The following is a 22,171-nucleotide window of genomic DNA, read 5'->3' as shown; positions in this document are numbered from 1 at the left end:
TCCAGACCTTGTGCCGTGCGATTTCTGGTTGCGGGGGATGGTAAAAGAACGTGTTTATGCTACGAAGCTACGTAAACGATATGTAAAATCTCCTATAGAAAATTGCTAATTCGATTGGAGACTATCCGGACATTACTTTTATATTAAATTACTTTTACGAAGCACTTTGCAATAGAATGTATCTGAAAATGGACATTTTTGACGCTTTTCTAAACAAAAAAATTGTCATAGAACGCGTATCACTTTAAGGAATCAACCAATAACTATTTAATTGACGTACAATGAGAAAATTGTAATAATAGGAATGACTAATAGGAGTGACAGACGTAATTTATTGTACGATAAGTTGTACATACGTCGAATTGCAACGATAGTTGTATACTAGCGCTATATTATCATCCACCGAGCCTATGCCATATAACAGGTTGTTCCTCAACACCATATACTTTACAATTATCGTTCAAATAGACGTATCAACGATAATTGTTCAAATTATTGTTAAAAAAAATAGCGACGTCTGTGGACTCTATAAAGATCAAAATGTCATGGTGAGTGCAGCTCGGATAATCGCTATGTTTCATCTTCGTCTTCTTTGGATAAAGATTTGTTAAATGCTTGTTTTGGAAATCGTCCAGAATGTCGATAGATTTATGATTTCATCGTCTTGCCAGACCTTCCACGCTTACTATACGGAAGTAACAATTAGTACTCCTTTCACGAAGGATGCGCAATGGTGGAAAATTGCTGCTTTAGATTATCTACGAACAAGATATCGGTTGTTGCTTTTCTGTAGTAACAGTGTTACGATTTCCCTGTTTCGTTAAATCTTCCATAGACATTCTGATTGATCTTCTGATTAGGTACTTCGGGAACGGAAAGATAAAAATAAAATATATTACTGTAATTAGATGAGTTGTACTTACCGTAATATTCAGACATTTAGGTACATTCATCACAATTTTCCCATCACTTGTCAATCGAGCTAACTGCAGTTTCCTGGTTTCTTATTATGTACCGACGAATGGCCATGTTTTAACATTGTTCTTTGAAGGGTAATTTAATATTTCTAATTTGTTACTACTAATTCTGTCTGTAAAAAGCATCGTTCCAAATTATATTAAGGGTTAACTAGACAATTCAGAGTACTTTTTGAACCGGGAGTATAATACACCAATCATATGCAATAAAGGCACTAAATAATCACAAAAAAAACCTAAATAAATGTGCTCGGACGAACATCAGAAGCGATTTCACCGCAGCGTTCAATTACCGTGCGCCGAATAAAGATATTACAACCGTGATCGATGAAATCCTTCGGCGCGCAATTGTCCCCGTCGAAGCGCAAATTGTTTGCAATTTCGCGGCCAGCGCGAGGTATTACTTAACAGAGACGCGCGATATTCCAAGGCCTTTATTAGCCGAGGATACCACCTCCGTCGCGGTCAAATTATCGCGGCAGCGTCCGTCGTATGCAAATCGAAAAAGATGTAATAGCACCGACGCACGAGGGTCGTTCCGATCGTCCGGTGATTACAAAGTTATTACCGGACGGGGGATCACGGTCGTTGTTGAATTGTCGCGAACAAACAATTCGAACGTCCGCGTAATGATAGCTCTTTCCCCGGGGCCGCGGAATGCGAATAAAGACGCGGGGAAACGAGAAACAAGAGAGGTCGAAGATTAGAATTCCCGATAGAATTCGATTTTAACGATCGTCCGATATTATTATTGCTCGTGGAATTTTGCTGTTTAATTGCGCGCAATAGACAAACGAAGAATTCGGCGCACGCCGCGGGGGAATGTTTCCTTTATCAAAGATTTGGTTTTGCTTTTCTGTTGCAGACTCGTGCGAACCCGTTGCGGACCGACCTTACGGTGAGTGACTCACGATCTCAATCTCTGGGAAATTACAAGACCGTACTTACGCCCCTAGAGAAATATCCGCGGAACCTTCCGTTCGGTGTCTTCCGTGAAAAAAAAAACCCTCCGCCGCCTATTACGCGCAGGGACTGATTCCGAGGTCCGTTTCCATTCAGCTGGTTCGCCGTTCGTTTCGTACCGATTGCGAAACACGCGCGACGTAACGGCCGGTGAAACGGTCGCGATCACGGTTTCTTCTGATCCCCCCTGTTCGTTTTCCCTGTTTCTCTTTATTACCTGGAAACCGTGGTGCAGTTTATGCAAACGCGTAAGTCAGATCGGTTTCTCGGAACGACCGTTTCAGATAGAAAGCGCCGACAACGGACTCGGCGTCCTTTCGCTCTCGAGCCGTGCGATCGATCGGTAGATACGGTTCGATTAGTTGATATTCCTTCATAGACGTGAGTGCTACTTTGCATACGAGTATTCAAGACGGATATTCAAACGCGTTCATGACTTGGGTCTCGCTACGATATTTATTAAATTTAACAAATTTCGTAGACAATGAAACGAGTATTTTTCGCTCGAATAATTCCTGTTGCGAGCGTTCGATTTTCCTGTCTTCTAGTTCCAACAGGTGTTCAGAAGTTAATCTGACCCGGTTCGAGAAATTGGTTTCTCGGATCTACCGGCGTTTTGTCGGGGTGTAGATGTCCGAGGGTCGGGGCATCTTCTTGTTGACATCAAGTCCGGCTAGAGGGTGGTAAAAAGTCGCGTTGCATCCGGTCGTCCGTCCTCCGCGGCAGAAGTCGTAAAATTCAGCGTTATGCGATTCGGGGGCCTGTGTTTTGTCCCTCTTTCTAGATTATGATTACCCCGGCAGCCACCGTGGCTAATATCACGCAATAAGCACGCTGGCGACGAGAAAGCCGTCCGTCTCTCTTGATCTTGTCTTTTTCTCTCGGTTTCGTCCGCGTTTCTACCTCCTTTCCGCAGGTATATAATATGTGCCACCAAACTTGGCGGCGTAAACGGGTATCCGGTGGTAATACGTGGACGCCACGGGTCCGTAGGGTTAGAGAGAGACGGAGGAGGTCCATCAAACGAGCCGCAGAGACCCTGCGCGAGGTCATCCCAACTTTCCTGGAGCGACTTCATCTTCACGGTCCGTTCCGTGCTTCGGAGGACGCGGAGGAATTTCAGGAGTCGTCGCGGTATCGCCGCGAGCGGAGCGATAATTTTTATTATACGTTTTATTGGTCGGTTCAGCAAGCTCTAGCGGGAATATTTATCGGCCGACGCGGCCGCTTTACGCTCGCGTCTTATCTGCTACGCGAACGGGGTTGACGCTAATGTAACAAATTTAGTAACGACTAGGGATCCCGTGGTTGGAGCGTTACGCGTTGATAACTAATTTCCTCGAATACCCATAAGTAACGTAATAATCTCCGCGATATTCGGCCATGAGTGGGTCGATTAAATGCGTTTATGAAATCTTCACGGGATAATTTGCGGTCAGAGAGACATTAACTCTTCAGGCACGATGTCCGTACACTGTACGGTCTTACGTATCTTTGCTAGCGGCCGGTGCTGCGGTGGTAACGACTCGGCGTATCTTTCTTATACAGGATGCTTCAGAGACGGGTATTCTATTCTCTTCTCGGTCACGACGGACTAAGTATTTTAGAAATGCTTTATAAATTCGTTTATCAAAATATACGTTTCCTAAATCTTGTAACTTCTATAGGAAAAATTGATTCGTTTGATGGTTTTACATTCGTACCTCGTGAGGGATTAATAGTATCGAAGTCCTGCTCGCGATGGCGATCGCGATGACGAAGCACGTGGTAGAACATTCTTGAGAACGCACGAGGGGTGGCGGTGATTTTCAACGCCGCCAGAATCAACAGGTCCCAGTTATGAGAGTGTAAAGCGTTTTGAATCCGACAACCCCTCGAGGGGGATGGGATTCCTCTGGCGCGCGAATCTTCTCGTACAAAAGGGGCGAATCTCGTCCGCGGGGGGTCTGTGTGTCGGTTCAGGAAGGTCTCTGTTCGGTTGGTGCGTCGCGTGTACGTGTAAGAGCGAGACGCGTCGGCACGTCGTGTCCTGGGGGTGGCCTGCGACCCCAGACACGGGGGTGGCTGACAGCCGATTAGGACAAGATGGGAGATCCCCCACGGAAAACTTAAAATAACATCGCTCGATCATCCGGGTGTCTTCGCCGACAGGCAACCAGGCTACTCTTGTATTCAGCCTGTCCCCTCTACGTCGTCTTTCGTTCACGCTCCCCGCGACCTTCTCAGCGGGCGCCTTCTGATCGAGGTCGTATTACGGCCGATCTGTCTTTACGATGATCTCTCTTCCGTTCCCGGAGAACCGACGACAGAACGATTACTGCCAGGAGTCGTTTGAGAAACGCGGTTTTAAACGGGACGATCTTTCGTTTTCTTTGACGCAGTTGCGTGCACGTACAGTGTTAATCTTTTCTACTTGGCTCACTTTTTGCCGAGATCTAGAAAATCTTCTTACTGGCTGGACAATATTGATGGCGTTGGATGATCTTCGATCTATTCACTGGGCAATAATTTAGCCATATAACGCAGTTAGAGAAATGGATAGACATTCCATAAATTGTCTCAAAGAAACAAAAATCCAATAATGACTCATATTTTCTTTATTCTTTAATTAACAAGAGCAACAGTGTTTAGAAGTAACTACAAGTAACAGTTTGTACCAATATCAATCGGGTCATCAGTTTCGTATCAGGTGGCAACTTGGACCAGTACGGATCTATTACGCCATAGTTGGAACTCGTGGACCAGTCGTATACTAAATCGTTACGTTTATCGGGGAGCTTACGGTCTCCGATAAGATCGAAGAACGAATTCCGTAACGAGGTAGAAGGAAGCGTAACGTCCTCGCGGCGCAGTTTAAGAGTGCACGGAAGTTCCTCTATGGCCGATCTTCTTCCATTTTCTACGATTCTACGGGGAAAATTCAGCGAGTCGAAGTTGAGCACCTCTTCGATGCTCATTACAGCGTGTCCCGCCCCCGGCTGCGGGTAATCAGGGTGTACGGGGGAGTGCAGGGGGCGGGGGCGGTGGGTGACCTCGCCCGGGGCCTTTACTCTCCTCTTGGCCGTCTCTGTTCCTCTTCCCCTCCCTCTGAGCGGTGGCTGCTGTCCGCCTTCCTGCTCGTCTCTTTCTCTCCGCGTTCGAGTCGAATCCTCTTCCTCGGATGCTTTCGACTACCTGCGAAGGTGACGGAGCAGCAACTCTGGCTCGTTCCTGAATCGCGACCTTGCCGATGCTTTGCATTCGCCGTGCGTCCTCCGACACCCTCTTCTTTCTCCTTTCTCTGGCCAGCTAGCCGGTAATTGGCGGAAGTTGCATGCGGGCGTGCAGCCTGCGAACCAGCTACGGAATGTCGTTTGACGTTTTAATCTCGTCAACGGTGGGGGATGGCCAACCACCGAGGTCTAATTTCGTGCTGTCGAAACGGAGGGTTGGTATTAAATTAGGCGGTCGAAGGCTGCGAGGTTTTACTCGCACGGGGTGAGACTGAATATTAGGGCGTGCTCTACTTCGTCTCTGGACAAAGATCGTTGTTGTCTCGTAATTTTGTTACGATTTAAGGTTAAATAGTTGAAGGTCTTTTTTCAATTTTCTCAATTTCGTTCAGATACTTTCAGTTCCCGGAATCAATTTGTACCCAACCATCTCGTGCTGTTTTTAAAACTTTTGCAAAATCCATTGTCGCCGCCGATTCGTCGAACAATACCAACGCAGTCGGTTAACCCCGAGTACGCTGAACGAGCTTTAATACGCCAGTATGGCTCGGCAGAATTGGTATTTTCGAGATAGGAAGGCCAATCAGTGCCGAGAGAGCCACCGGCTATTTGGCTGCGAATAATAATGATTACAGGAGGCACTCTCCGAGCAGGAAATGGCGCGCTGGCAGATGGTTGGGGGTAGAAGGTGAAATTTTTCGGTTGGTGCTGAGCTGTCGACGATGCTCTACCTCGACTCTTGCACAGAGCCTAAATATTCCAAAAATTATTAATGCAACGAAACAAAACATCAAAGTTAACGAAGAACGCCCCCCTTTGGTATTCGTTTAAATTAAGGTGTACTTATTCACTATTGGTAATTACAAGACTATGTTTTAAAATCAATTTGGGTACCTCAGGTAGCTTGTCTTCATACTTACGACTGGTTCGCGTAGAAACGGTGTTGCGTGCACTATTGGTAAACGCATCTCTCCCGTCGTGAACTAGGAATTTTACTGTTTCCGTGAACACCTGTTCCGCGAATCGGGCACCTAGTTGCCCGACAGACATTTCTCGAATTTTATATGCACGTTGCTCCGAACGTTTCCAAGAAACTTTTCATACCCGTTGCGTACGATCTCTTCCGGCCTGTACAACGATGTGCACACTACTTTTCTCCGTTACGTATCGAACTGTACAGTACAGTGGCACGATCGCTCGTTTATCCCGTTAGCAGGCTCTTTCTTTCCTCGACTAACACACCGACCCCGGTGTCCACGTCAAACTCGTTTGATAGCCGAGCAAGAAAAACCTTCGAGTCGTCTTGGAAGCATCTCGCGAGTCCTTTGACTATTCTGGGAATGGTCAACGGGGTTCAACTGGTCTGGAGGTTGGCGCATCGCTCGGCGTTTAGATAACCGCGAATCGTCGAATAAATTTCCCAACGGGAAAAACAACGCCGCGTTATCCTAATTGCGTTACAGACGTTTCGTTCTGTTCGTATTCGGAAGCACGGTTTCTCGCGGATCCCAAGATGCTTGTAGATTAGGATCTCCGATACCTCGATCGCTGAACTCGAACCACTCGGACGTAGCAGACTTCTCGAAGGTCATAAAAACCTACGGACGAGAACAATTTCTGGATCTTGTTAACACTTGCGCGGAAATGAGAAACGTCTGTATTCTTGTTATCCGCTGGATCTTAGGGGCGACAGGCCCAATATCTGTTCACCTTCGTCACCTAATGTCAAAAGCGTGTATCGCGACGCGTCTGGGACTACCTGGCGTACCCGACAACGACGTCGACAGTCATTTTAGTAGCTGAACCCAGACGACGATGGTTTCATTCAGGCAGTCCTTTGGCCCCATTAAAGGGCCCCAGAAAGGCCCAGCTCCTCCTGAAAGAGACATAGAAAAAAAGAAACGGTGCCTCTGCTGCAGTTCGGTTCGTCGGGCAATCTTGTCATAATGATTCCCGATGTCCTACGCAAATTCGTGGGTTCCGTTGAAGTTTCTGTGACGAGGGATCGTGGAACAGGTATCCGCATCCGGCAGTTATATCTGTTCTTCGAAGGGACAACGCGTAAGGAAGTACATGCATAAGAAACGCTCTAGCGTTCGTAGACTTTATCGGATCCTTTCTTTATCGACAAAGTTAATCTTCTCGACTCATTAAAACCTAATCGCAGCAAGTAAACTCAATGAACTTACATCGATGACCGAACTTAATCTTCACGAGTTTCTAAATTTCATCAATCGTGTAGTAATCTTAGTAATTATGGTACCATATAAGGAATCGACGTTTCTAAGATAAAATAGTTCAATGCATTATTCTTACGTCCCCGTTGTGTCACTTGTTATTACCAGAGTGTAGAAATACTGTCCATAAGAGAACAGGCTATCATTTATCGGAGCAAATAGTTCGTGACTTAGTATCAATCTTTCCTTGGAGGGAATCCAACTTCTGTTCCAAGTGTCAAACGGCATCTTACTTGTCGAAATTGTGTAATGTATCGTATTTGGTGAGCTTTTTCTTCGCCACGTCCTCTTAATTCAATCATATATTTATTTAAAACGACTGTAACCGAAAACCGAACTAGGGACATTTCTACCCGCAGAACTACTCGAGGTTTTACATTTTAAAGTCGCTGGGCTATCTCGATTAAAATTCTTTAGATTCGATAGTCGAGCACGGGGATGCAAAGCATAGATCGTCGAGCGGAATATCTCCTGCGCGGAGTTTTTCAACATTCGAATCTCCTCGGAGATTGTCGATGCAACGGGCCGCGGTTGCAAGCCTCCGTTCCACTAAAGGAACACTGAATCCGGATTCATGAATGAACTATGCGAGAGTCCGAGCAACGAACCACCGGCAGGACTATTATTTAGCATAGCCACTTTTTCTGCCCGACCGTCCGTCATGGCGGCGTTGTCTTTGTGCTCGGGACGAACGACGATGACGCTGCACTGGTCAGCCTCGATGAGGATATTTGGAGCAGGCTCGTCCGTTTCATCGGGGGTTCTCCCAATGTAACTAATGGACGCTGCTCTTTTCCGCTGGCACGCTTTATTATTGTTATCGGACCTTCGTAGCTCCGACGATGTCTGAACGTTCATCTAATTAAGTTGGGACCAGCATTAAGACCGACGAAGAATATTCTAATTTCGAAGGGATCTCGAAATAGCGTCTTGGATGTTGCTTCACGGATGGGTGAAATTATAGGTATCGAAAGGGTTTTGAGATTTGGGCACGACGCGTTATAATTATTAAGTAATTTCTTCACTTTTAAAGGTGGAATAATCTTGATCGAAATATTTTATGTTCTGCATTGTAACGTAATCAAAGATCGAAGATAACTTTAGAACCCCTTCGCAGCATTCATCGTGATCGGAATGCCTTGAAAAACTCGCTTACGAACGACTATGTTAAACGGCCAATCAAGAATTCTGTATTCATGGTGTCCACCGAATGGTTAACATTCTGGTACTTTCGCGTTGAATTTCAAACACCTTTCGACTCTAAGATACTTAAATTTTACAGTGCTCAATTACCTTAAAGCTAATAGTTACAACTAACTTTATCAGGAGCAGGATTTTCATTAGCATTCTAGAAGTATCCCTGGTGTTCAAGCACCGGGCCCAAATTCTGAGAGTCGGTTCGCTCGCAGCTAGTCCTGTCGATTCCTAGATCCTCTGCAATGTGCTCGATCCTTGCTTTAGGACTCGACGTTGAGTCAACGCGGATCAGAATTTTTAATCGAAAGGCTCGTACGAACCCGTGGCGGGTTCTCCCTTTGGACCTCGTACGGCGAGGCTAATCGACGACTAATAAAAGGCGGGCCCTGTGTGAGCGGCCGGGAGCTGGCCAGGAGCAATCAAACGAACAATGACACCGTCGCGAGAGCTGTTCGCGCGCGGTGCCACGGTGGACATTGTGCGTGGGATTGGCCGTTGGCTGCCTCCTGTTCTGTGTGCGCCAGGTGTTCGTCGATCGTGCTGGCCGCAGGACGAGGCAGAAGTGCCGCGGTACGAAGACGAAAGCGAGAAGGCTCTGTGCACGAAAGTCGTTACGAGCCCTGGATAGCCGTTCGGTCGCGTCAAATGTTGCGCTCGTTGCTTTGCTCTCGCGTCGTGTTGCGTCCGATCGCCGGGTATTTACGAGTTGCTGGAAACCGCGTCGAAAAGAGAACCCGGCTGGCTGCCCCCGCAACTGGAAACGCTCGTAGATCCTAAACAGTTTCAATTCCATGGATTTTTCTACGGTCAGCGGTTTGTTTTCTCCTATCGTCCCTTACTCGGCGCGGCTGCTTTCGCGGGCGGTCTCTTTTGACTCCGTATCGGCTACACACGAAAGGGAACTGCAATTACGAGGTTCACGGAATGAACGTGCTAGGGCCTGGCCGTAGATCATTTCAACCGTTAGTCCCGGGATGATTTCCATTAATACCCGGAACAATGCGCTCGTGGAGAATCGGAGAACTTCACCGTAGAAAGTATAATCGTTTAGAGTTTATTTTTTTTTTTTAGAAAATGAGTTTAACAGTCTATTTAACCCGTTGATCACCATGTGGTTTTTATTGAATGTTATTAGCGTGCGTTTTTCGAGGTTTAAAAAAATCATTTCCCATCTCCGTTCACCCTAACGACCAGATAAAAACTGATGCTTATACAATTCGTGGTGCAATAAGCGTTCGCACTTAGCAAGGTGGAATTCATGAACATAAATTACGAGCAGAAAAGGGGTGCTGCCGCATCGGTCTGGTATCGTCGGCGTGTTGCGGTTTTCGGGCGATCCGATCTGAACCGCAGAAGAGACGATTACCGGGCTCGGTCATCCGGCAAACGACTATTAATGATATTTCGTGTCGGATCTGCATGCTTCGACCCCGGCAAAGGGAGCCGACCAGGCCGAACTTTCGTGTTTCACCAGCGAGACTTTTAAATGTACCGCGGCCACCGCGTCAGATGAGGCGGATCGAAGAAAGAGTGGGGGTTACGCGCCTCGATATAACGCGGTAATAATGCAATAGGCGATCGAACCAGAGTTTCTCGCCCTTTTACCTCGCGCCTTTTGCCCACCTCTCTCGCACTCTATCCCCCCCTTCCCCTTCTCTCTCTTCATCTCGGAAAGATACCGCTCCACCTCCACATGGATACGGAGCCGCCGATCTGCCGACTATTTATTGGATCAGGGATTCTCAAACTTGCCTATCGTAAACACTCCTCTTGCCATCGACTGCATTTCTCGAGGAACGGTTCTTCAGGTAGTAATAATATACATACTTAAATTAAACTTCAAATCATTGTTTACCGTGCTCCGAAATTTGCAGTACTGTCGTAAAACAATTCACGAAGACTCCATCACGTTAATATCTGATAAATTACCAGATACTACCCAGTAGCGCTCTTTAGTTATCATTTGTGAAGTTTACGAGTTTGTAAAATCAGCCATTTTACGTGCAAAAAACATAATTACACGTTTTAATTTTATCAAGCGTATAGTTTTTTCTGGAAAGGTAAATGTGGAGTTGAGTCATAATGTCCATTTCAAGTAGCATGTAGTGATCGCTTCTCAGAATCCTCGTATACTTGCGCGAACATGGTTGTTTCGATCGCGTCCGTTAGGTTAGGTACATTTTAATTGCGTTTTAGTATTCGAAGCATGATCGTGTTATTTAAAGTGTGTTTGTGGGGCATTCAAGGTGGAAAATCTAGAATGTAGTTCAGTAATAATGATGATCATTCTAAATCGAAACCAGGTGCCATAATTTTTATACACAAACAAAATTGATGAAAACAAACGGATATTATTCTTGAGCTAAACCAATAATAAAACTCGTCTGCGGTCAACGATCGATACACGCGCGAATCGCACGGCGATGAAGCATTATAAGAGAAAGACTGCAGTCTTCATTCCGTGATACTATATTTGGAAAGGAGACATACTTCGATGTTGCTTTCGTAACTGTTTAAATGGAGCACAATCAAACGCAATATACGAGTATCGGCAAGAGATAAAGTGTTTAAATAATCAAGAACAAAGGTCAATTCCAATAATAAAAAATCAATCGCCAGTCGATCCAATGTTACATCATTCTTAAATTCTTAAGTATTTCGGTTTTTGATGCTCCGTAATATTCGTATGTATCTGATTGGAAAAACACCTAATTGGAATACCGATCTTGGGGTTGGCCTCCTTGTTCCCGATAAACGATCGCACAATGCAGAACATAGGAATGATTTCTCCCTCTTACATGCTTGTTAATTCGTACACATGACACGCGCAATAAAGCGTGGGGCAATGAGGTGGGTGGATTGCGTAATGCTGCTTAAATAATGGTGGGATATGATGCACCGGCAGGCATATGCGATCCGAACGCACGGATGGGGATTAAAAATCGGCTCGGAGTTTAACGGCGGATTGCACGAACGAGGCAGATACACAAATCAGGCCGTAAAGCCGATCAATTAAACGGCAGGCCGCCGATCTGCCGCGCATTATAACCGGTAATTATCTGTAATTAAATATTGGCCAGCCGCCAAGCCGCTGGGGCCAGCTTGACCAAACGTTTCGAGGGGTGTGCTCGCTGGACTTCTATCCGCGTCTGCTTTCCTTTTCCTCGATTTGCTTCTTTTCCTTCCCCCTGTCGATATTTTTATTCCCAGCCTCTCTATATTACTGCATACTATTCTTTACGGGAAACATCAAAATCGATATCCTCGAATTTCGTCTCGTTTTCCTGGTCCATTTGGTCATCTTCTTGTAACTGCTTTGCATTGCCCCGTCCATTTTTTACTTTTATTCCGATGTCTTCGAAGAGCATTCGATAATTAACATTCCGCAATTATTCCGATAATTGGAAAGACGTTTTAATATTCACGGATCCATTGATCAAGGAACGTTCCGAAGCCGAGTGTAATTAGGCTCGCGTAATCGCCGGTTGGGCGTTCTTTTTATGCAAGAACGAGGCCCGTACGAGGTGGAGAGATAAAAGTTTTCGCCCAAGCAAGGTGCAGCATCGTCGGTGATGCCGCGGTACAGAGGGTGGTCGTTCCGTCGGCGGAGAGGGACGCAGACTCCGTTTAGGCATCGCATGACGTTCGTCTATTTATCAAGCGGTATCATCATTCGCCTTTCTCCACCGTGATGCCGCCCCCTACGGCGATTTAATCTAATTTGTATCGCCCTTTGTTAATCGCGGCCGCGCCGTTAATTCGTGCCGGGGCCGCAAATCCGGGCCCCGTGGTCGACCAAATAAACTACCGTGCGTCCACGCTACGTCCAGACTCGTCATAATAAACGCTCGGGACATGCACACACGCGGACCTCTGTCAATGAAATTTAAAACGCGGCTCGGGGACCGCCGCATGCACGCGGGGACCGATAGTCGTGAATTTCACGAACGCGCCCAGGAATATTCGAGCTTTTGATTAATTAAGTATCTCCTTCCCGGGTTCAATACCGGGGTCCTTTCGTTACTTTTTTGGCCGTTGAGTTATCCCGCGCCTATATATTTAGAGACACGTTGAAAGTTAACGTTCGAAAACGGCTCTTGAAAGTATAGAAATTTTTTATGTAGAGTCTGTCTAACTCTGACGTATTACTACCATAAAACACAGATATTCCATAAACAATCTCCTGCGAAGCGATCAGCGTCAGAGCAATCTATCTTCCAACTTCGTCTCGAAACATATGGAAATTCCAAGAGTCCAACTTAAGATCGTTCAAATAATCCGATTCCTAAACTCGGAAACAGAGAAATTGAGCTATCCAACGCCTATACCTTTTCCTTGGCCGTTAAGAAACGCGTGTTGTCTGCGCTTTCTCCGGCGCAATCTCTCCGGCTGTTCCTCACTCAGAACACACAGATCCTCCTGAGCAAACCGAACGATATCAAAGGATCCCACCCTCCTAGTTCGCCATAAATCAGCCGCCGGTCTACCCGCAAATCAGGCTCAATCACTCGGAGTCGATAGCTCGATCGGGGCACTGACAAGCCGCTTCGCCGACAGAGCACCGGGGCCCCTGGCCGGCGATCCCGGCCGATCGATCGATGGATCAATAAACCACGTGGATGGAAACGCGTGTACTCTCACTCCCGAAGCCCCTCTCCGCGCGCACGTGGGTGTAATGTGTACACGGCGCAGGAGGGAGCGGCGAATTCGAGGCACATATTAAGCAGGATTATTTATCGGCACGGCGTGCAAGCCCTTGATTTGATTTAACAAACAGCGCTCGCTAACAAATTGATAAGCAGTCGCGGGCGGCGAAGATCAGAGGGCCGGGGATAACCCGTGCGATCTCGGCCGCGGAGGGATGTACTTCAGGAGAGAAGGAGCGGTCAGGTCAGGGCCGGACGAGCGTGGCGTTGCATATCCTCTATCCCCGTTCACCGACTGCAGTCCTAGCGCTTCGTGAGAGGGCGCCATTAGCATAGGGGGACCCCCCACGGCGAGTGCAGGGCCCGCTGGGGTACTTCACCGGTACACATTATATAGGTGAGGCTTGATATATAAACCGACCTCATTGATTTATGGGTCGAACGATTCCTTTAATTATAATACGATATTTATTCAGATGAGCCTCGCGGACGCTCGGAGTCACGCTGCTATATGGTAATACGCGGCCCTAAGCTTCATGCCTCCCACTCTCGATTATTTTTATCCGCCTCTCCGCCCGCGCGTCCACCGCGTTTCGCTCCTCCCGTGCGCGACGTACGGTCCACGGGTAACTTTGTAGCATGTGCACAGCGCGAGCGCCGGGGGGATAAAACACATCCTGGTGTAACGCGAATCGATTAGGCCGTTGTTATGGCCGCGGTTACGTTCTTAATATCGTTCTAATTACAGCGCGCGAGGGTGCTTATTACGCGGCTTATTTGCCGAGCCACGGGTCGTTCCGTCAGTAATGGACCGCGTAAAAATGGAAAGAGCTCTTTCCAGCCGATTCCCGCCGCGACGCAGGGGCTCTCAGCGCGACCTGACGCCTTTGCAATTCCGAACGGGATGAGTCTATCCACTACCCGATCAGGATGAAGCAGTTTCAAGCGCTCACGATTACGCGCAGTCTGTCTACCTTCCGGTTCACCGATTTAAACTGTAATCGCAATATCTCGTCGACTTTCTCGATGCAATTATATGAAACGAGATACATATATTAAAAAACTACAGAAATTGAATCACTTTACCGTGTACAGGTTCCTGGAAAGACTTATCAATTTAAAATAATTTTGGAATTCCTCTGTACTATGCCAACCCTTTTGTTCCTCTATCCTTCGGAACCCAGTAGATGACCTGCGCGTTTCGTCCGTTCCGCGAGCCGTCGATGGCGATAGCATCGAGGAATTCGTCGCCCAGGAATGAATCTGGTATCGACAACAGTCGAACGGGACAGTCAGCGAGTAGCCGAACGAGCGATCGCGAAGAAAGAACCGCGTGGGTGGAGGGAGAGGAGAGAGACATCGGTGGTAGCAAACAAGCGCGGCCTGGATCGTGTTCCCACACGTACGGGGCAGAGGCTCTTACGATCGGCGATCGTTCGACTCGGTAAAACACGTGTAGATAATTACCGACATGCGGTATGAGCCAGCGATATTAATCACGATTAAGCTGATTCCGAGGCGTCCCGGTGTCTGCGTGCACGCTGCGCGTTGCATGGCTACGCTTTCAGGGAACACCTTCTGCTCCCCTTCTTCGCTCGTGCTTCCATCGCGTCGTTGATAATCATTCTCGCAGTTGCAAATTTTTCAAAACGAGCTCGACGCATCGTAAATTTTTTCCGAGACGTTTGTTAGTTCTGTTAGAGTTTAGAAGTTTGTTGAGGGATTATCGGTAATACAACCGGAAGACGGACACGAGCACTGGCAGGTGTCGGAATTAAGGACAAAGAACGCGAATACAGGGTTTGGAAAGGGAAACTTTGATGCCTTTGAACCGATCATCTCCTTTGTGAAGAATTTCGCGTCTGTCTTTTGTCTGTATCTACTTACTTTCGTTCTGTTCTACCGTAACCTTCGCACCGCGATCTACGTGTTGAGGGATGCATGGACACAAAGTCGAAGAAACTTCGTGGTCGTAGATCAGCAGCCTATCGCGAAGCTTTTAATCTTCTCCCGAGTTTCATTTTCTCATTCGATCAGTTTGAAGAGGTACGCACGCGCGCACGTAAAAGTGGCTCGCGGCATAAATCAAACGCGATACCCCTGCATTCCCGCCGTGGCTGTGGATCGATCGGCATTCGTTCCGCGATACGATTCTCAGAGGTCCACGATGGGAGACGTTTTAATCGTGCCGCCTAAACATTCATGGCTCGTCACGGGCCCTCTGACGGCCGTTCCACGTTCCGCCATTTTCGTGCACTATTTAGTTTTTTCGCCGTCTCCCGCCATTTCAGCGCCGGTACGCGGAATCGTTTCGGCCGTTATGGTCCTTTTTTCTAAACCCGTGGCGCCCTTCTAGTCTCCCGAGGTCTTGCGTCGCCTTTAAATATGAGAAAATGTCAGCAACGTTGAAAAAGGGGATACGGAAATTTCTGGGATACGTTTCGAAAGTTTCTGGCTCCATCGAGGAAACTAGTTTTGTCTACACCTGTCATCGATTCACTTCGGAGTACAGGTGTCGAAGATCATTGGTATTCATTTCTACGTAATCCATGGGTATCTTACAGAAATTAACAGACCGTGGTTAGATCGAGAGGAGATAAACTTCGTTTTGTAACACACGATGACTCGACACGAGGTCAGCCTTTATTCGAAGATTACGTTTTCTAGGTTTATTTCATATTTCTATCAATTCTTAAGTATCCTTATTTCTACATATACGTAATTAAGACAGTTAGTGCTAGTAGTGATATACAGAGGTTGTGAAACGAACAATTAGTACTAGGAGACCAAGTGATTTATGCAATGTCGATGCAGTAACGAACTGGTAACGATGCAGAAACAAAATATCTAACGCGGCAAGTATTTACAGTTCGAACCTTCTGTGGAAGTTGCCTCGGTTTATTGCGATTGTTGAAGTAGAATCGATAGGACAGGACAGACAAGTTCTGCAGTCGGATGACTTGGAGCGCGGATACCAGGAAGAAGCGACGAACAGGACCGAAAATGCTCGCCTAGAAGGATTAATACCCCGAGTACCTTTTCTAGAGGAAGAGAAAAAATTAAAAGGAAGCACAGGTGGTAGCGGCATCGCAGCTGCCACAGCCTCGTTCGTTGGTATCTTCTTGACGTACGCGCCGGTTGATCGAACGTGTCGGCGAAGACAATGCGATTAATTTTAAACACCGCTCTTCATCCCAGCCGCGCGCGAAAAAAAGAAACGATCTGAGGATACCCACGAGGCTTGGTGGTCACGTGTGCATAATTAGGGACAAACCGATAACGGCCCGCAACGCTTGTCAAGCGGTTAAGCGTTACCCGGGGCCACAGCCAGGTGGACTAATGATCTCCTTGGGCAACTTCGCTCATCCTCGTTCCTCCCGAGCGCCCGCTTCTTTTCACGTCTTCTTCATCCATTCACCGACCGAGACGCATTATCACTGCACTCATTGTTACCCGTTCTCCGGCTACAACTTCATCCGCTCGCAACACCACGGTGCTACCATTCACGGGCCTGTCAGTACCGTCTGATTACCGTGATAATCGTCGGGAATGGGGTCCGTTCCTGGATACAAAATTATCAGTGCCTTTCACGTCCGCTCCTATTCCCGATTCTCGATCGTTTTGACAGCATGGAAATACAGTAGAACCTCGTTAAGCCTTATTAGCCTAGCGAAAGATAGTTCCAACATGCGAGGAAGCTTGCAATACCAATAAACGAATACAATAAAATTCCAATTGTCCGGCATACTCGGGACTGAGGCCATGCCAGAAAATCTAATATGCCGAATTACTGGACTACAACTACGTATGAAGGATTGGACAACATTAGATTTTCGGTAAGGAATTTTTTTCTCGAAAGTGCATAGGATTTTGGGGGTATGTATAATGACCAAACATAATTATAATTAACCCCTTTAGCTAAAAATAAATTTTGCCGAAATTTTCTGCACCTACTCCCTGTCGATTTTTCTTTAAAGTAATTTCTTTGGTAATTTCTTCTTCAATTTAATTTGTAATTTAAAATTTGGAACTCTTCCGTAATTCGATGGTGCAGGTAGTTTCTTATCGCAGGCATTCATCATAGTTACTAGTTGCATAGTAAATGTTTGTAATACTCAAAAATTGCTCGACGTAACCAATGAACGTAACATTGATTTATCTGTGATAGGTACAAGGTGAAGGAAAAATAATTTGAAAATATTTCGAGGTTATTAGAGTCTTTTCGACGAAGCTTAATACGGCGATCGAATTAATTTCTTCGGGCCGAGAACCGATCGTATCATTCGATGGTGATTACGCCAATAAACGCAGCCAATGAGAACGCGGGTCGAACGATTTGTGGCTGCATCAGCGGCGATTGATATTTCGCTCTAACGCGATGGGAATTGGAAAACGCTACAAATTATTTTCACTCGTTTATTTATGGCCGTGGGGAATTAACCGAATGCACGCGATCATTGCGCATCACAATCAGCGGTTCGCCGCTGTAGATCCACCGGCGCAACATCGACATTGCGTGCGTCTCGGTTGGCTCGTTGTCTATCTCTTCATTGTTTGCTCTTCTGTCGCGTTGTTCCGCATACTTCTGATCGCGAATCGATTTCGACCCGAATATTGCGATTTGCCCATTCTGAAGCACCTTTGGTAGATCCTTTGATCGTTTTCCGTCTTTCAATTCGCCTTCGCATTACATCCCTTGTCCATTGCAACGCTTCAATCGAGTGACAAATGGTGATAATTTATGACATTCTCATTTTGCGACTTCGACTCTCTCCTTCGAAGCTACTCGATAGCACCGTTTTATTCTAAAGATTGTTTAGAATAATTCGATGCGTTTTGCTCAAACAAAATGTTCCCACTGTTTCGACATTTTCTTTTATTCCACGAACGTACTTACTACGGCCTCTTACGAGCCAATCAGCAACTGTAACGAGTGCACTGCAAGATGCTATAAAGATTGCCTCTAAATGAACCATCACCGACAGTAAGAAACCCTGACATCAGATTGTAATTAACGTGCTGTGGGTTGTCCTTAAATGCGATGCAGTTGAATAATTCAGGGGAAATTACTACTGTTCCTCGAACAGCTACGAAATTGATAATTTTCATAACGTTAGAAAATCTGCAGCGTACTCAAATTTCAATCAAATACAGAATGTTGCTCTCACAGTTGATTGCAACGCCGGGATATGTTACGTGCTTACAGACGAGTACAGTGTGCGATGATTTGTTTTCGTTAATTTTTATTTTCCATTTATTGGTCCATTTCTCAACTTCATCCAGAGATTTACGAAGAAAATGAGAAGTAAAGTTTCTCGGATGTCGGTGTAATGGAATGTTGATGCACGTATGTAAATGTCCGCGTGGACTCGTAACGCCATGCACACTACACTGATTGATATGTTTACGGAGTGGTTACCCTGGTTCGAAGGAGCAGCCACCATATCCGCTCTTCTCCGATGATTTAAGGGCCATATATTACAGACCCTTGGCACCACCGGAGTAAGACTCACGCTTCGGTACTAGCATTGAGATGTTTTCTTGCCTAGCAAGAGACAGGACTAGAAAAATGAAAAGCCTCCAACCACCTACGGCTATATTTGCAACTAGCTGTTATCTACGGAGTTACGCGTGCAAGTCGTTAGTTGGCGTCAAAATTACATAACATGTTTGCAACGTACAGTCACACAGATACGAGTAGTCTGATTTAGAAAATAGACGGACGGATCGATCGAACCTTTACCTTAGAAGAAATTCTTCAAACTTGTGCTCTGGTTCGCTAAAAAATTGACAACTCTTGCTCACAGGGGGGGACAGACTTCTCCAAGAAGTTTTGTCGAATCGATCGGGGGGTGTCCTCGACAAATATCGTGAAACACATCGGTAGAGGAGGTTCCGGGGCTATTTCGAGCACGAGGCGTAACGTACGAGCGCAGGTTCCTGCGGAGGCATCGACGAGAGGTCGTGACGCTCGCGAAGGTTATGACACTCGTAGGAGGACAGACGAGGTCGAGAACAGAGGTTGTTCTCTCCCGTGGGTTGATGGATGGTCTTGCGGAGATATGACTTCGCGATTGGCCGACCGTAAAGCAGGGCGAGAAGCACCCATACGGATCCTTCCTTTCGTTCTTCCCGCGCCACCCCCGTTCGTCCTCCCGTAATCCGTCCTCTTCCGCGAGGGCCTCGATCCGTTTCGCTTTATCGCCGGTTTCGCCGAATGCCAGTTGATCTTCCCGTCCATTTCCTCTCGCCACGGTGCTTCCTACAAGTTCGGTTTACCGGGAATAGGGCATCGTTGCCAGCTGTTCCATATACATTCGTACCAAACAATTTCCTTTCGGGGAATTTGTTGCACGGTTACGACGCGACGATGAAACCCGCCCGATGTTACATTATCGTCCACGGCGAGATTGAGGCGAAAGACGCGCGCTAGGATTGCCAAAGAGTGGCAAAGTGGACGGGTATACAGCTCGACGACTTGGAGAATATCGCCGAGAGGCTGGACTAAGCGTGGTAGGGGCAGAGGGGCGGAGACGAGACGTAAAGTCGCGCATCTATTGGGTCTCGTGATTTTGTTCGATGAAAATTTGAAGGGTAATTTTGAAAAGACAGAGTCGACCAGAAAATTTCTGACGATTTTGACTGTCGTGGTACAGCGATCCCGAGGAACGTTTCGTAGGCGTGCTCACGTGCGTGTAGTAGGACGAATTGCTGCACGTGGGTGGGCAGAATCGCCCCTAGATCGACGATGTCTCTGCGATCCACCGGAGTGGCGCACGATCGCGTGTTTTATTTATCGGTAGATCGTGATGCTGCGTCTCCATACGGGAAGCATTACTTTTGAAGGAAATACGCCGACGTCGATCGGCCAAAGTAAATCAGACGGTGTCCCGTGGCTCGACACACGATTGCTGCCTGCAAAAAAAGAACGCTCGGATAGATTATTAATGTTTTTCCAGTGGACGATTTGCCTTTGTCCTCTCGCGAATTGTGTGCTCGACAGAGTCGTCGCTTTCATTCATTCGTGTATTCGTGTCTTAATGATACTCGACAATAAGAAACTTTTATAAATCGTGAAACAGATATGTTAGGAAACACGTGTCAAGAACCACTACTGCTATTTCTTACGATAGCGCGAATTTGAAACATGTTTGCAAAAATTTAATGAGGTATTATGCTGTCTCGATGCTTCAAGTGTGGGAAAATAATTTTCGGGGTCGAATCGTTTAGCGATGATTTAATATTCTATGATTTACGAGACTCTCGAGTAACGAGAGTCGACAGCTGCGCACGGAAAAGTGGGAAAGTCTTAATTTCCTGGTTTCAGAATCGCACGAGCCGCGGAGCGGTAATTATCCGTGGATAATTAACACCTTCGTCGGTTGCTCGTTTGACGTACGCGGAGAGTGTGCAGACACGATGCACAAACGCGTTGTGCAACGCCGTTACGTCGATGGTTGGCTGGTGGCCACATGCTAATTAGAACAAGAACTTTCCGCGCCAAACATGTCGGCCACTTTGATGAATTAGTGGAGCGGTAGAGTAAGTAATGGAATCGTCGATCCAACAATAATTGGATCGATGGATCGTTCGTTGCTAATGAAGTAGCAACGAACCAGAATGACAATGAATTCTTACATACCACTCCACTATTTATCTACTTACGATATTAATTTCTCGGCTTCACAACGAAGATACGAATGGTTCGTGTATGGGAGTGACGTGACAATCAACCTGTTAAATCTTAAGTAACCTTTAGAGGGTGTGCCCTTCTACCAACAAGTCGAAAACCAAAATTCGTTTTCATCGAAATACCCATGACGAGCGGACGGAAGTTTGCAAGGGGTTCCGATTTCTTTCGGGCGTGTGATAAAATAATTAAAACAAACAGCGGCCCAGGCGGTGCCGGAAGAGGGAGGAGGACGCAGGACGAGGCCGGAAAGAACGTCACGTGCGGGACCTTCGGCAGTCCTTTTCCCTCGGACGAGTCCCTTCTGTTGGCAGCGACTACGCGCCCTCCCTACCCTCGTGCACGAACTTCGGCAGGAGCAAACAACGTCGGAATTCGCTGGTTGATGAAGAGGACTAGTTTGTTTAGTCCCTCCGACGTTTCTTCGTCCTTCGATCTTGGAACGCTAGGTCGCGGCTACAGTAGAACCTTCGTCATCCGAACATTCTACCATTCGATTATTCGTCTTATATAATAATAAAATATTACTATGGGTATCATATTTTTTACTCAGTTACGTAATATGCTTCTTTCTTTCGTTTAATGCGAATTCTTGAGGGTTTCACTGTCTATAGTTTACGACACGTTGCAATAGAGAATTCATTCTACCGGAAAATTTCACAACTACATTTTCTCTGATTATACGTGGTCCGAAAGACGCAAGATAGTCAAATGAAACGTTGGATTCACTGATTGGTTTCAATTTAGTCTGCGGATCGATGTAACTGGGAGGTAAAGTTCGCCCTGGGTTCAACTTTCATTTTTGTCGAAGTTAGTTCAGGATTGCCAATAACTTCGATTCCACTAGTCCATAATTTTGCTCTTCTATTTACAATTATTCGATTAGACTAAAGTTTATTGGTTTTATTATGATATTAAGCTGTTTTAGTCGTTCCTATTCTCTATTCTAATTTTGTATTCATTATAAACGAAACGATATTCCAAACATGCTGCGTTTTCTCGATTCGTGAGCTGCCTTCTGAGAGTTGTGGAAGGAACTAGCATTAGTAGTTTGAGAAACACTGTGGTAGACCATAGATCACCGGCTGATGGCTTCATAATGTAGACAGTTCACGTCTCCGACGAGTAGAATTTCTTCGAGGTCCAAGATAAACGAAAATTTCGAGCGGAAATGAGAGAAGAATCGAAAGAACGAGGACCGCTGGCCGAGCATGGACTCACGATCTCCGGGAGAGCTGCCAAGAGCAAA

General features: G+C 46.5%; 1 protein-coding gene across 1 annotated transcript in view; it reads left to right on the top strand.

Moving 5' to 3' along the window:
• The window catches only part of LOC143345554 (uncharacterized), a 138,263-nt gene that overhangs the window by 32,347 nt on the left and 83,745 nt on the right, over positions 1 to 22,171 (top strand). The window contains exon 2 of the mRNA XM_076772815.1: positions 1,843 to 1,875. Coding sequence (XP_076628930.1) covers positions 1,843 to 1,875 — 33 coding nt within the window. The remainder of the gene's footprint in view (positions 1 to 1,842; positions 1,876 to 22,171) is intronic.

The sequence above is a fragment of the Colletes latitarsis genome, chromosome 9 (genome assembly GCF_051014445.1).
Source record: "Colletes latitarsis isolate SP2378_abdomen chromosome 9, iyColLati1, whole genome shotgun sequence".
NCBI classification, from domain to species: domain Eukaryota; kingdom Metazoa; phylum Arthropoda; class Insecta; order Hymenoptera; family Colletidae; genus Colletes; species Colletes latitarsis.
Note: the sequence above shows the minus strand (reverse complement) of the source record. Positions and strands in the feature narration are given on the sequence as shown.